The sequence below is a fragment of the Thamnophis elegans genome, chromosome 12 (assembly GCF_009769535.1).
Source record: "Thamnophis elegans isolate rThaEle1 chromosome 12, rThaEle1.pri, whole genome shotgun sequence".
Taxonomy (NCBI): Eukaryota; Metazoa; Chordata; class Lepidosauria; order Squamata; family Colubridae; genus Thamnophis; species Thamnophis elegans.
Window position 1 is genome coordinate 51,422,818 of NC_045552.1, and position 12,877 is coordinate 51,435,694.

General features: G+C 38.3%; 1 protein-coding gene across 1 annotated transcript in view; it reads right to left on the minus strand.

Moving 5' to 3' along the window:
• Positions 1 to 12,877, minus strand: part of PCDH11X (protocadherin 11 X-linked) — a 747,920-nt gene that overhangs the window by 323,502 nt on the left and 411,541 nt on the right. The window contains exon 3 of the mRNA XM_032228039.1: positions 6,446 to 6,517. Within this exon, the coding sequence (XP_032083930.1) occupies positions 6,446 to 6,517 (72 nt within the window). The remainder of the gene's footprint in view (positions 1 to 6,445; positions 6,518 to 12,877) is intronic.

Below are 12,877 nucleotides of genomic sequence, written 5' to 3' on the forward strand. Positions count from 1 at the left end.
AACCCTGGACGTACAACAGTTCATTTAATGTCCATTCAAAGGCACTGAAAAAAGTTACTTATGACCATTTTTCACATACGACCATTGCAGCATCCTTGGGGTCCCATGATCAAAATTCAAACACTTTGCAAATGACTCATATTTATGATGGTTGCAGTGTCCCAGGGCCACATGGTCCTTTTTTTGTGACCTTCTGATGTCAATGGGAAAGCCAGATTCATTTAATAAACCCTGTTACTAGTTTAACAACTGCAGTGATTCATTGTGGCAAGAAAATGGGTCAAAATTCACTTAACAAATTTTGGGCTCAATTATGGTCCATAATTTGAGGACTACCAGTATTTAAGCCATACCCATTAACAAAAGATGGAGAAGGCTGACCTTCTCCAAATACAAATACAACTTCTGGTTGGCCCCAGAGTGTGGTGGATAATCTGGCCGGCATCACTAAATGCCCAAGGCTCATGGAACACTGTTTACCTTCCCACCAAAGGTGGCTCCTATTTTTCTACTTGCATTTTTACACGCTTCCGAACTAGGTTGGAAGAAGCTGGGACGAGTAACAGGAGCTCACTTCATTACGCAGAGCTAGGGATTCGAACCGCTGAACTGCCAACCTTTCTGATCAACAAGCTCAGCCTCTTAGTCACTGAGCCACCACATCCCGAAGATATATAATGTCTAAATAAAGTTGAATTTCCAACCACGAGGCTTAGCTATGGTGATGCTGGCAGTGTTCAATATCACCAGAGCTGTACCACCACTTTTTAAGGTAATCTTAACATTATCTTAGAAAGTTGGGGTACAGTCAAAAATGGCACATATACAACTTGTGGAATGACATATGATCAGTTGGAGAATATCCTGACAAGAAAGCTAATTGATATGAGTAACCAGGAAGAGCCAAAGTCTTCAGGTTTGGTAGTTGTTTCATACACAACTCATACTGTAAATGGTCAACACAAATAACACTCCCCCACCCCACGCAAAAATATCATGGTGTTCTTACTCTTATCTTATAAACAGGAAAATTCTTTGTAACACTATGCCAGACAGAGCAATCCATTAACAAGTATCAGATTTAGTTAGATAAATAAGCTAAATTTTTTTGCAGGTTTAAATTCCTGAACTCATGGAAGTCAATTAGTGGCACTGACTTGAAATTTTAATAAATATTTCAATAAAGTGCCTCGATAGTCAATCAGTTTTCACCTTAAATATTTTACTATATGAAATTTTAAAATTTTAGTAGGGTATTAAAATAATGGCATATTAAAACAGTATTTCAGTTCTTAACTATTGTATTATTTAAGGTATTTTATAGGTGCTATACTTTTGGGAGATCTTAATGCCACTTACTTTTTTTTAAGAAAGGAAGGAAGGAAGGAACAAAAGACTGTTTGCATTTATTTGAGGATTTTTCTATATATCCTCATATATTGTCTATATATCCTTATGTATTCTATCTTAGCAGAAATTTTAATTATTTACAAAGAAATATTATGGAAATAAACTTGAAATCAGGGTTCCTTGATGCTCTCTGAGCTTGCTTGTTTTCTTGCTAGTCACTAGCACTGATGATGTTACCTAGTTAGGTTAATGAAATGTCTGCAAGAAAATAAGCATGCTCAAAGAACATCAAGGCCCCCCTCATTTCAGCCCTGAGCTACAAATATCCCCCTTTAATAAATTTAAAATATAGATTCGTATAATTGATTGTTTGGAACAGGGGTGTCAAACTCGATTTCATCGAGGGCTGCATCCGGGTTGTGTTTGACTTTGGGGGGCTGGGTGAGTGTGGCCAGGTGAGCATGGCCAGCTCAACATCACTCGTGTCTGGGGTGCCTGTGGACTCGCAAGCGCTCTGCCAGTGAAAACGGACTCCTGTGCTCAATTTTCAGCTGTGACAGCCTCTTGCCTGCAACCCTCTGCCAGTGGAAATGGAGATCCGTTTTGATTGGCAGAGGCACCGTGGGCCAGTCTTTCACTGTTTCCAGGGTGGTCCCCGGCCCTTGAGTTTGACACCCCTGGTTTGGAACAATTGGCTATGGGTTGAATAGATTAATTGGGTCTATCTTGGCTTGTTTCTACATTTTCAATGAGTGCAAGAGATGTGGATTTGGCCATCTGTACACGGAACTCATTCATTTTGTAAAATTTGTCTAAATGTGATCACCAAGAGAAAGCTAAGACATGCTTTCTTAAAAGATAGCATAAACGCAGCCAGCGGTGATATGGAAGAGAGAGGCTGGTTGATCTTCTTGAAACAAAGGAAAAGCTTCCCTTTGTGAATACTTTGTAATTTTGATGGGTCATAAAAATAAGAAAAGAAAAGGAAGATCATCACGCAGCCCTTTTTTTCTTCCTCAGTTTCAAACAACACCGCCTTTGTGCATTATACTAAAATTCCTTTACAACTAACCTGAAATGCACATCAAAGGCAGCAAACGTTTAAAGTGCCATTTCATCTGATTACAGCAGAGAGAATGGAGAAATTTGACTGGCATTAAAGAATCTCCTCTATTTTAACTATACATCTTAATTTCAATCCCACTTGTTCTGAATTACATTCTTTTAAGGAAAAAAAGAAAAAACTTTAAAAACACTCTTTTAAATGATCTTGAATCATTTTATCCTTATCTTTGGAACTACATACCAGCCTAATTCATTTTAGCCATGGTTTCTTGTACAAGCTATCATGACTCATTTTGCACATAAGAGTTTTAAGTCATGATTCATGAATAACATAGTCACCAACAAGCAATCAATACATGGTGGCTTAGTATGATATGTGCACCCAGCACATTGGTCTACTGCAATTATCCAGTGCCATTTGTATTTAAAGGCAAAGGTTCCCCTTGCACATATGTGCTAGTCATTCTGAACTCTAGGGGGCAGTGCTCATCTCCGTTTTAAAGCCGAAGAGCTAGCGCTGTCTGAAGACATCTCCGTGGTCATGTGGCCAGCATGACTCAACGCCAAAGGTGCACGGAACACTGTTACCTTCCCACCAAAGGTGGTCCCTATTTTTCTACTTGCATTTTAATGTGCTTTCGATGTGCTAGGTTGGCAAAAGCTGGGACAAGTGATGGGAGCTCACTTTGTTACGCGGCGCTAGGAATTTGAACCGCCGAACTGATGACCTTTCTGATTAACAAGCTCAGCATCTTAGCTGAAGATGCTTAGCCGCTGTGTCTATTTTTATCTATTTTATCTAGGAACCAGCTATATGAATAAATGAAATCTCTCCGTTGAAGAGCAAACTTCATGCAAATATTAAGTTACTTACAAAATTTAACCAAAAATAATTCCAAATGACGTGGGAAAAAAGGCAAGGCAAAAACCAGCAAAGAAAATTATCCAGGATCAGTGTAGGTCCACCTTTTTCAAGGTGGCCCTTCAGATACGTTGACAGAGTTCAATATCACCAGAAGGGGAAGAAGAAAAACAACAACAACCTACAAAGCCCACACAAATAAATGCAGTATTATAAGTAAACCCAACACTTGTTTCATTTTTCCACCTCTTTGGGTAAGATCATCTATGAAACAATGACTTTAAAAAATGGAGCAGTTTTTTACAAGGCAAAGAACAATTTTAAGCCCCATAGCCAATCCCGAAATATCCACTTATAATACATTATACAATTTTCAAGTTAAATGTTGTGCATCAAATGTTGTCATTCATCAGTTTCCTCGCCCCTCAAAGTGAACAGCTGTAATTTCTTTCCTGGCGAGTCAAAACTGATGGACCAATACTCCTCTGAAAAGCTTTCACCTTTAACTGTCATTGGGTAGACTTAAATAGAATTCCATCCTCAGAGTTAATGAACTGCTCATAACTGTCTGCAGACATTAACTTAATTTGTACATTTCTGTTTCTCACACGGTAGCTGGTGCCCTACACTAGTGCAATTTGTATATCATTGTACCCATGGTGGACCGCTGCCATACCTCCATCCTAGTGTGGTTTGACTGTGGCCCCACGCCCCAAATATATCTTGATGATATCATGAAAATACACCCTTGGCAAAAAAAAAATATTGGAGAACTGATCCCACCAATTGTGAGCTTCGTAATTTATTCCTATTGAGGGCAACAAACTCTTTGTAGCTACAAGTAAAGTTGACATCTGAAATGAGCTGGAGAAATGAAAAGCTCAGTTCTAATAGTCATTTTGGATGCTGTACAGCCATGTAAAATAAAGTTTCATTAACATGACCACGGGGTGAAGTGAAATAGATGGAACTGAAGATTTGCTATGAATCATCATTACAGCCGCAAAGCTACCATTGGATATTCTGGAAAGATTTTAACAGTTCTTATCAAAAATTGCTGCCCTTCTGGAATCGTGCCCTGCTTTACTCCTTCATCCCATTATTTCCTTTCTCCTTCTAAGAAAACCTTAGGTCTGCCTCCTTAGTAAGACATCCCAGTCCATCTACTCAACTTACTTTGACATTTTTCTAAATTCAGCATGTTGCATCAAACATGTAGCATTTATAGTTTTCATTAGGAAAAAAATCTAATTAAGATGATCCTTTAAGAAAGCCATAGAAATATGATCTCAAATTTAACTTCAAGGAAATCTGTTTACTAATTTCTTTCTTTCTATCTATCTATCTATCTATCTATCTATCTATCTATCTATCTATCTATCTTTCTTTCTTTCTTTCTTTCTTTCTTTCTTTCTATCTATCTATCTATCTATCTATCTATCTATCTATCTATCTATCTATCTATCATCTATCTATCTATCTATCTATCCATCCATCCATCCATCCATCCATCCATCCATCCATCCATCCAACCAACCAACCAACCATCCATCCATCCATCCATCCATCCATCCATCCATCTATCTATCTATCTATCTATCTATCTATCTATCTATCTATCATCATCTTCATCTATTTGTCATCTACTTGTCATCTATCTATCATATATCTGTATGTCTATCTAGCATCATCTATTGGCACCAATTGCACAGTGGCAGATAGGAGAGCACTCCACAGAGTTAACCTCATTGTCCAGAAGATCATAGGTTGCCTGCCTGCCTGGCTGCCTGCCTGCCTGCCTACCCTACCTACCTACCTACCTACCTACCGACCGACCGACCGACCGACCAACTTCAACATCATCATTTATCATCAATCTCTATTTAAAGGGAAGGTATTATTGCTGCTTGTCCAGAGCTGACATAGTTATGGAAGAAATTAAGCATTTGATTCCTTTCCCCATCTCTGTCATGAAGCATTACTTAGTAATACCTTCCTTTACCCTCCCTGTCATACCAGATGGATGGATAGAAGTGTTTTATAACTCTCCCGAAAACGTCTCTCTCCTGGCCATAGTGGGCGAGGTGAAGAAGACAACTTTGTAATGAATTCAGGCTCCTCTGAAGAAACCTTCATCAATAAGATTTTCTATGATCCTCATAACTGTGGAATAATCTTTGATGGTGTTAGCTCCTGCTGACATATAGTAGGTGAAATATAACCCAAATAACAGATAGTCTACTCAACTCTCAGTCCCTGTGAGAATATTCAGTGAGCGGGAATGCTGTAACCCAAAGCAACTGAAAAGAACTGGTGAGCTTCTACTGCTGCACTATAGAGAGTATTTTAACGTACTGCACCTGTGTATGGTTTGCCAATTGCACAGTGTCAGATAGGATAGTGCTCCAGAGGGTCAATGTCATTGTCCAGAGGATCATAGGTTGCCCTCTCCCCTCCTTGGAAGAGCTTTGTAGCTCCCGCTATCTTAAGAAAGTTCAAAACATCCTTAAAGATCCATCTCATCCTGGGCACCCTTTTTTTTGAACTATTACCATCAGGCAAACGGTACAGGATAACAAAAACAAGGAAAAATATAGGCTGAAAACAGCTTCTATCCCACAGCAGTAACTATATTGAATACTACTGTACAGTGCAATATTAGTGCAGTATCAGGTTTTCAATTTCAACTATATAGCATGTGAAGGATGTGTCTTTGTGTTTTTATTTTTATAGTTATAATGTACACTGAGGATGGCATTTAATTTTGTTGTGTGATGTGCAGTGACAATAAACTAAACTAAACTAAAAAAAATGCTACGGAAGACAGTTTGCTTAATGCTTTCTCAAAGAAATATGAAAAAAAGACCCATTAAAATAAATAGATTTCTTAATTCTTTCTTTTGGGAATGAGTAGAAATGTCCTCAATCAAATGTTCAAGTGTGCACAACATTCAGGAGATATTTTTTTAAATCACATACTGTATCATGTCATTTTCTAAGGCTCAAAGAATAAAGCTTGGCATTATTCAAATATTTCAAAAACACGATTTCCATGAACTTTTGCTGTTGACTTATTGCATTAAAACATTTTTCAAATGGAACCATCTGAATTCCCCCTCCTTTTTTTCAGGAGAACATAACCAACATAAATTAAATGTTCTTGCTTACCGGTGGTTGAGTCCATGACTCTAGACTTGTCTCTTTTAATGGGGTCTGAGGTCTTCCCACATCTTTTGAATGCTTTGAGGACAAAAGAGAGAAACAGGGGGGAAAAAATCCACTGTTAGTTGCTTGAGAGACTAACACACCCAGATTTGATTTACAATTGTGGGGGGAAAACAGAGTTAATTTGTGCAGTCCTAAGCATTATAGGGCTGTGAGCCTCAGAGAAAAGTAAGATTATTTTAATGACTGCAGTAGAAAAATTCAGGAAAGAGTTTCTTTAGTGCTTGCCCATGCCCTATTTTTTTTTCTTGTTCAACAGAAAATGCTCCAACTGCAAGATAGGAAACCTTGTTGGCCTTCCTTAAAATCTAATTAAGGACCTGCTCATTCTGGATATCTGGATTTGGCTCTGGATTTTTTCTAAACGCAAGGACATTGCTTCCAAGGACGTAAGCCAAGGCATCAAATTATTTTGTTTAAAATGGGGGGGGGGGGGAAGAAGTGATTGCTTCAGGGACTCCCATAAACAGTAGAATCAACACAAAATATGTCATGAATTGCTTTGAGGCATAATGTCTGGATACAGTATATGTTGATATACACACAGATGGATAGATACATGTAGCTGCAAAACACACTGGAGCTGACTGCAGAACAAGAGAGAAAGTTAATTTCAGTGGTGGGATTCAAATAATTTAACAACCAGTTCTCCATCCTAATGACCAGCTGGGTAGTTGGGACTCAATGGTGATGTGACCATGTGGGCGTGGCCAACTCAACATCACTCAGGTTGATGGGCACTTCACCTTAGCTGTTACGATGTATTAAGGGTTAACCAAAGAGGCAGTTTCTATAAGCAGGGCAATAAAGATTAGGCTAGAAACAACACCAGAATGTTTCCTTCCTTCCTGCCTTCCTTACAGGATTAGCCATGTAGAGTGGAAAAAACAACAAAAGGAGATTTCTTTCAACAACCGGTTCTCCCAACTGCTTAGAAAGTTAACAACCAGTTCTCCCGAATAGGTGCGAACCGGCTGAATCCCACCATTGGTTAATTCCCATTTAGTTTGTGGACTGTCTCCGGATTGATCAGTCATCAATAAAAAACCAAAAATACTTGGATGATGAAGATACGGTAATGGTTCCCGCAGGGATCTTTATATACAGAATCACAGTGATTGTGGTGTGGAGGTTGTTTTATGATGTGCCCTGGTGGGGGTGAAAAAGAAAAGAAGAGAAAGTGCCCTTAATAAAGAGCAACAGTGTTTGGGAAATGAAGTGGAACTTAATAGCTGATTGACCTTCCACCTTACAGAATCCCGAATCCATTGCTGCTCCCTGTTTAGAAATAAATACATGAATGAGAAGGGAAGAATATGAAAACACGCCACCACACCAACATAAATTGATGTGTGGAAACCATTTCTCTTGCTGAGGCAGGCTGTTCCTCTCCCCAGTGAAATTAGATCTAATTTTCCAGCCACCTTGCAAAAATAAAAAAAAACCCTGCTAATGTACATAATGATTGTTCAATTCCACCTATAAATGTCCTGGATTTGATGAGCCCGGGGACCAAGGTGCCACTGAAGCCTCCAGAGTGCCTTCACTAAAGTCTCGTGTCGGAATATTGCCGGTCCTCACCCAGACACAGTGCATTTAATGAATGGCAAAGACTATGCTGTTTCCTCGCCTTTCCCACACCAGAATGTTACTGTAGCTTCCAGCTCTTTTTAAAGAGCTTTAGATGGTAGAATCATAGATTTGGAAAACGGCAAATGTTTCCTTGACTTTCTGAAGGACGATTCTCCTTTGGAGAACAAAACTTTAATTCTCTTCTAAAGGTACATAGAGGTACTACTTACACTGCAAAGATTTGAACAAAATCTACTGGAAAATCAATGAAACCAAAGGAACGATGTGTCTTTTCTGCGTTATTATTACTCTTTCACACACCTGCAGATTCTCACTTCCACCATGAAGAACTGTTGGCTTCTGATCTCCCCAAAACTGGGGACCCACTGTTCCATTGTTTATGTTCCCAACCATCTGACATTTAAGCTTAACACACAGAAGAAAATTAAATCCATAATGAGATGAAGATGCTATGATTGATTTTGATCTGAATGGTACATTATCGCTCCAACAGCATGCTTACAGCTCCCAATGCTCCAATCCTGGGACCAATAAAAATTTTTGCTGGCAGTGAAGCATAGATGTTAGCAGGAATCAAGCTCTCATAATAGCATGCTTAACTAAATCTCAAGTAACTTTTTAAAACTATAGCACTTTGAAATAACCTACAAGGGTAACCAGTAGACAGATTGAGCGTGAATGCTTGGAGAGCACAGTAGGAATAAGGTTCCATAAGAGCATTCGCAGAAATGGTTTCCTTCGACATTCACACAGCAAAAGGGTCATTATATTCATAATGAAAGATAATGGCATTCCATCTCCTTTTAAGTGCTAATTTGACCAATTGGGGCAAGGGAAGACTAGGTTGAATTTCACTCACCACATTTAATAGACAAGTTTGAGTCTGACCTAAAATGTGGTGAAAAGTAAGAGACCTTTTTTTCCCACAAAAAGCAGAGGATGTGGTAACAGGATTCACTGAATCACAATTTAGCTAACCGCATTTTTAGCCTACATGTTACAACAAACCAGATCATGTTGATCGTTTATGCTTCTATATAGCAATAGCACTTAGACTTATATACCGCTTCACAGTGCTTTACAGCCCTCTCTAAGCGGTTTTACAGAGCCATCCTTTGCCCCCCAACAATCTGGCTCCTCATTTTACAGACTTTGGAAGGATGGAAGGCTGAGTAAATCTTGAGCCGGTCAGACTCGAACTCCTGGCAGTCAGCAGAATTAGCCTGCATTCTAACCATTGCACAATCAGGGCTCTTATATAGCAATAGCACTTAGACTTATATACCACTTCACAGTGTTTTACAGCCCTCTTTAAGCAGTTTACAGAGTCAGCCTCTTGCCCCCAACAATCTGGGTCCTCATTTTACCCACCTTGAAAGGTTGGAAGGCTGAGTTAACCCTGAGCCTGGTGAGATTCGAACTTCCAAACCTCTGGCAGCCGGCAGTCAGCAGAAATAACCCGCAGTACTGCATTTTAACCATTGCACCACCATATGCCATGCAAATAAATGAATAACTATCAGGTGGCTGCGCAGCAGTGCTGGAGATTCATTGGAACCTGCTGATTAGTCCATTATAGCAATTTCACACGATTAACGCAGCGAATCTTTTAGCATGATCACTTTGCTGCATTTTAGTATCTCATGACCGTAGGCCTTCACAGTTTAAGGATTGGTGTTATATTATAGTTTTAGGCCATGTTGTGTTTTGGCTTATGTGAAACTGAGATTGGACTGACAGATTATGATTTTAACATTAGATTTTATTTGTTATTTATTACTTTATTCTAGAACCTTTAACTCGATAACCCTTCAGTGTTTTTAACTTGTTCGGGTTTTGGACTGTAATAAATATTGACTTGATCTGACTATGGTTTAGCTACGGGGGGTCAGTAAGTGGATTCCACACAGTTATTTTATGTAGAAGTGAAGACATAATAGAAACTAAACAAGGCAAGAAAAGGAAAATTTAGATTTAAAACATGGTCTCCTTCATACTTCAGGAACCTGGAAATGAACAAGTTGTGTTGTGGGTCTATAAGATTTGTTACAGAGTGAAAAGATAAACAAATAAAGAATATAGAGGAAAGGAAAAGAAAGGAAAGAAAGGAGGGAGGGAAGGGAAGGAAGGAAGGAGGGAGGGAGGGAGGGAGGGAGGGAGGGAGGGAAGGAGAGAGGGAGGAAGGAAGGGGGGAAGATGTTTTGAAAACAGTAGAAAATGAAGGGGAAAAAGATATTTGAAATCTTGTAAGCATACTTGGTGCTTTGTAGTACAAAATGAACTAACGTAGTCCGTTCACTGTCTTTTTTAATTGGTAAATTCAGAAATCACTAGTTTTTTTTTTTAAAAAAAATCTGTTTTCAGTGGAAACTGGGAAATGTCTTCTCTACTCAAAGATTGGAGAATATTCTGTAACATTACATTTTGTCCTCATTTTTGTTTACCAACTAAAAGGCAGCTCTAGAGAGTAATAGCTATATACTGAAACCAGTAGGTGAATAGATCCTTCTTTGTTTCTTGTTTTCAACCACAAATTTGAACAGATGGATTCAATTTACATAAGACTCTTTGCCCTGTGACATCTGGGCTAATATTTGTGGTTCCTCTTGGAGAAACCGTGTTTTTACTTATATGTGTTTGGGTTACATCCATTTCACTAAATTGATTCTGTTTTACTGCATATCTTTGAAAATTGTTAATAATGTTGGGGATTAGAAAAACTTGGTTCAGGCTTCATCCCTATAGATCACATTGGGGGGGGGGGTTAAGGTTTTATATTATTGAAATCATACGACCTTTGCGCCAATGCATTTCTTGGCCCAATATGAAACCATCCTAAATAATTCAAGTTTGGATTATTTGAAGGACGTCTGTACTTGTATAAAGCTGTCCCTATTTTATGGAGGTCTTTGAAGATATTACCTACTTAGGATCTTTTTAATGGGGGCCCTTCTCTCTCTTATAGGTTCCTCTTAAGAAAATCTGCTTGACCTTTGCTTGTTTTAAAATGAACTCTGTCTTTTAATGGCTTTTGCTCCTGATGGATACTTTGAAACGGTATGCGATTGTCAGCGGGTTGTGTGCTTGTTTCTTTAAAGAGAATTCATGAGTGCACTTGATGTTGAACTGTATTATTTTTCTAAATCTATATCTATCTATTCCGTCCATGATTAGGATCTTGCTCTGAATCTGATTTGTAGAATTAATACTCAATTTCTATTGGACTTTTCATGTTACAATCAATGTATAGGGTTCTATGTCTCTCTGTGTGTGTTTCTATCTATCATCTATCTATCTATCTATCTATCTATCTATCTATCTATCTATCTATCTATCTATCTATCCATCCATCCATCCATCCATCCATCCATCCATCCATCTGTCTATCTATCTCTATATCTACCTATGATCTCTCTCTCTCTCTCCACCTCTCTTTCTCTGTCATTCTCTCTCTCCCATTCTCTCACCCTTTGTTTCTCTTTCTGTTTCCCTTTCTGTTTCTCTCTCTCTCTCATTCTCTCTCTCTCTCCACCTCTCTTACTCTGTCATTCTCTCTCCCATTCTCTCACTCTCTTTGTTTCTCTCTTTCTGTTTCTCTCTTTCTGTTTCTCTCTCTCTCTCATTCTCTCTCTCTCTCTCTCAATATCTATCTATCTATCTATCTATCTATCTATCTATCTATCTATCTATCTATCTATCTATCTATCTATCTATCTATCTATCTATCTATCTACCTACCTACCTACCTACCTACCTACCTACCTACCTACCTTACCTACCTACCTACCTACCTACCTAGCAGTGGTGGGTTGCAGGTGGTACGTCCCGTTAAATTAAAAAAGTAAAGTTTTCCCTGTCAGTTGGGTCTGACTCTAGGGAATGGTATTTTTCTGTTTCTTGGCCAAGGGAACCAGCATTGTCCAACCAATTTCTATGGTTATCTGGCCAGCATGGCTATATGCCAGAAGCACAAGGAACCCTGTTACCTTGCCACCAAAACGCTACCTATTAATCTACTTAAATTTGCATGCTTTCAAACTGTTAGGTGTGCAGGAGCTAAAGCAAAGAATGAGAGCTCGCACTGTAGTGCAGAGCTAGGTTCCCGAACCCGGGCTGTCAGCTCTTCAGAGGTTACAGGTTAAAGACAAGTCTTTAACCATTGAGCCATCATGCCCCCCCCCCCCCACATAAGTAAGTAAAGCAACATAATTGAAGAATCAATATAGCTCTTAGACAACTTAAAGGGTATCATTGTTTTAATCATTTGGTTAGAGAAGCTTTCCTGAAAAGATGACTAACATGAAATGATCATTCTACCAGTCAGTCATTCATATATATCTATATCTATATCTATATCTATATCTATATCTATATCTATATCTATATCTATATCTATATCTATATCTATATCTATATCTATATCTATATCTATATCTATATCTATATCTATATCTATATCTATATCTATATCTATATCTATATCATCTATATCTATATCTATATCTATATCTATATCTATATCTATATCTATATCTATATCTATATCTATATCTATATCTATATCTATATCTATATCAGCAACACTTTTCATGTTTTTTTAAACAGAATGTAAATAAAGCAGCTTTAAAAGAGGGTGGGAATATCATAGCTGCCATATCCAAGAAGATCCTTTCCTACTAGTAATTCTGCAAAAATCGTTATTCTCTAAATGCTTTGGTGGGCTTTGGTAGCTCTAACTAAAACACTGTTTCTTGCTCTTCATGGGAATAGAGGAAATAAATA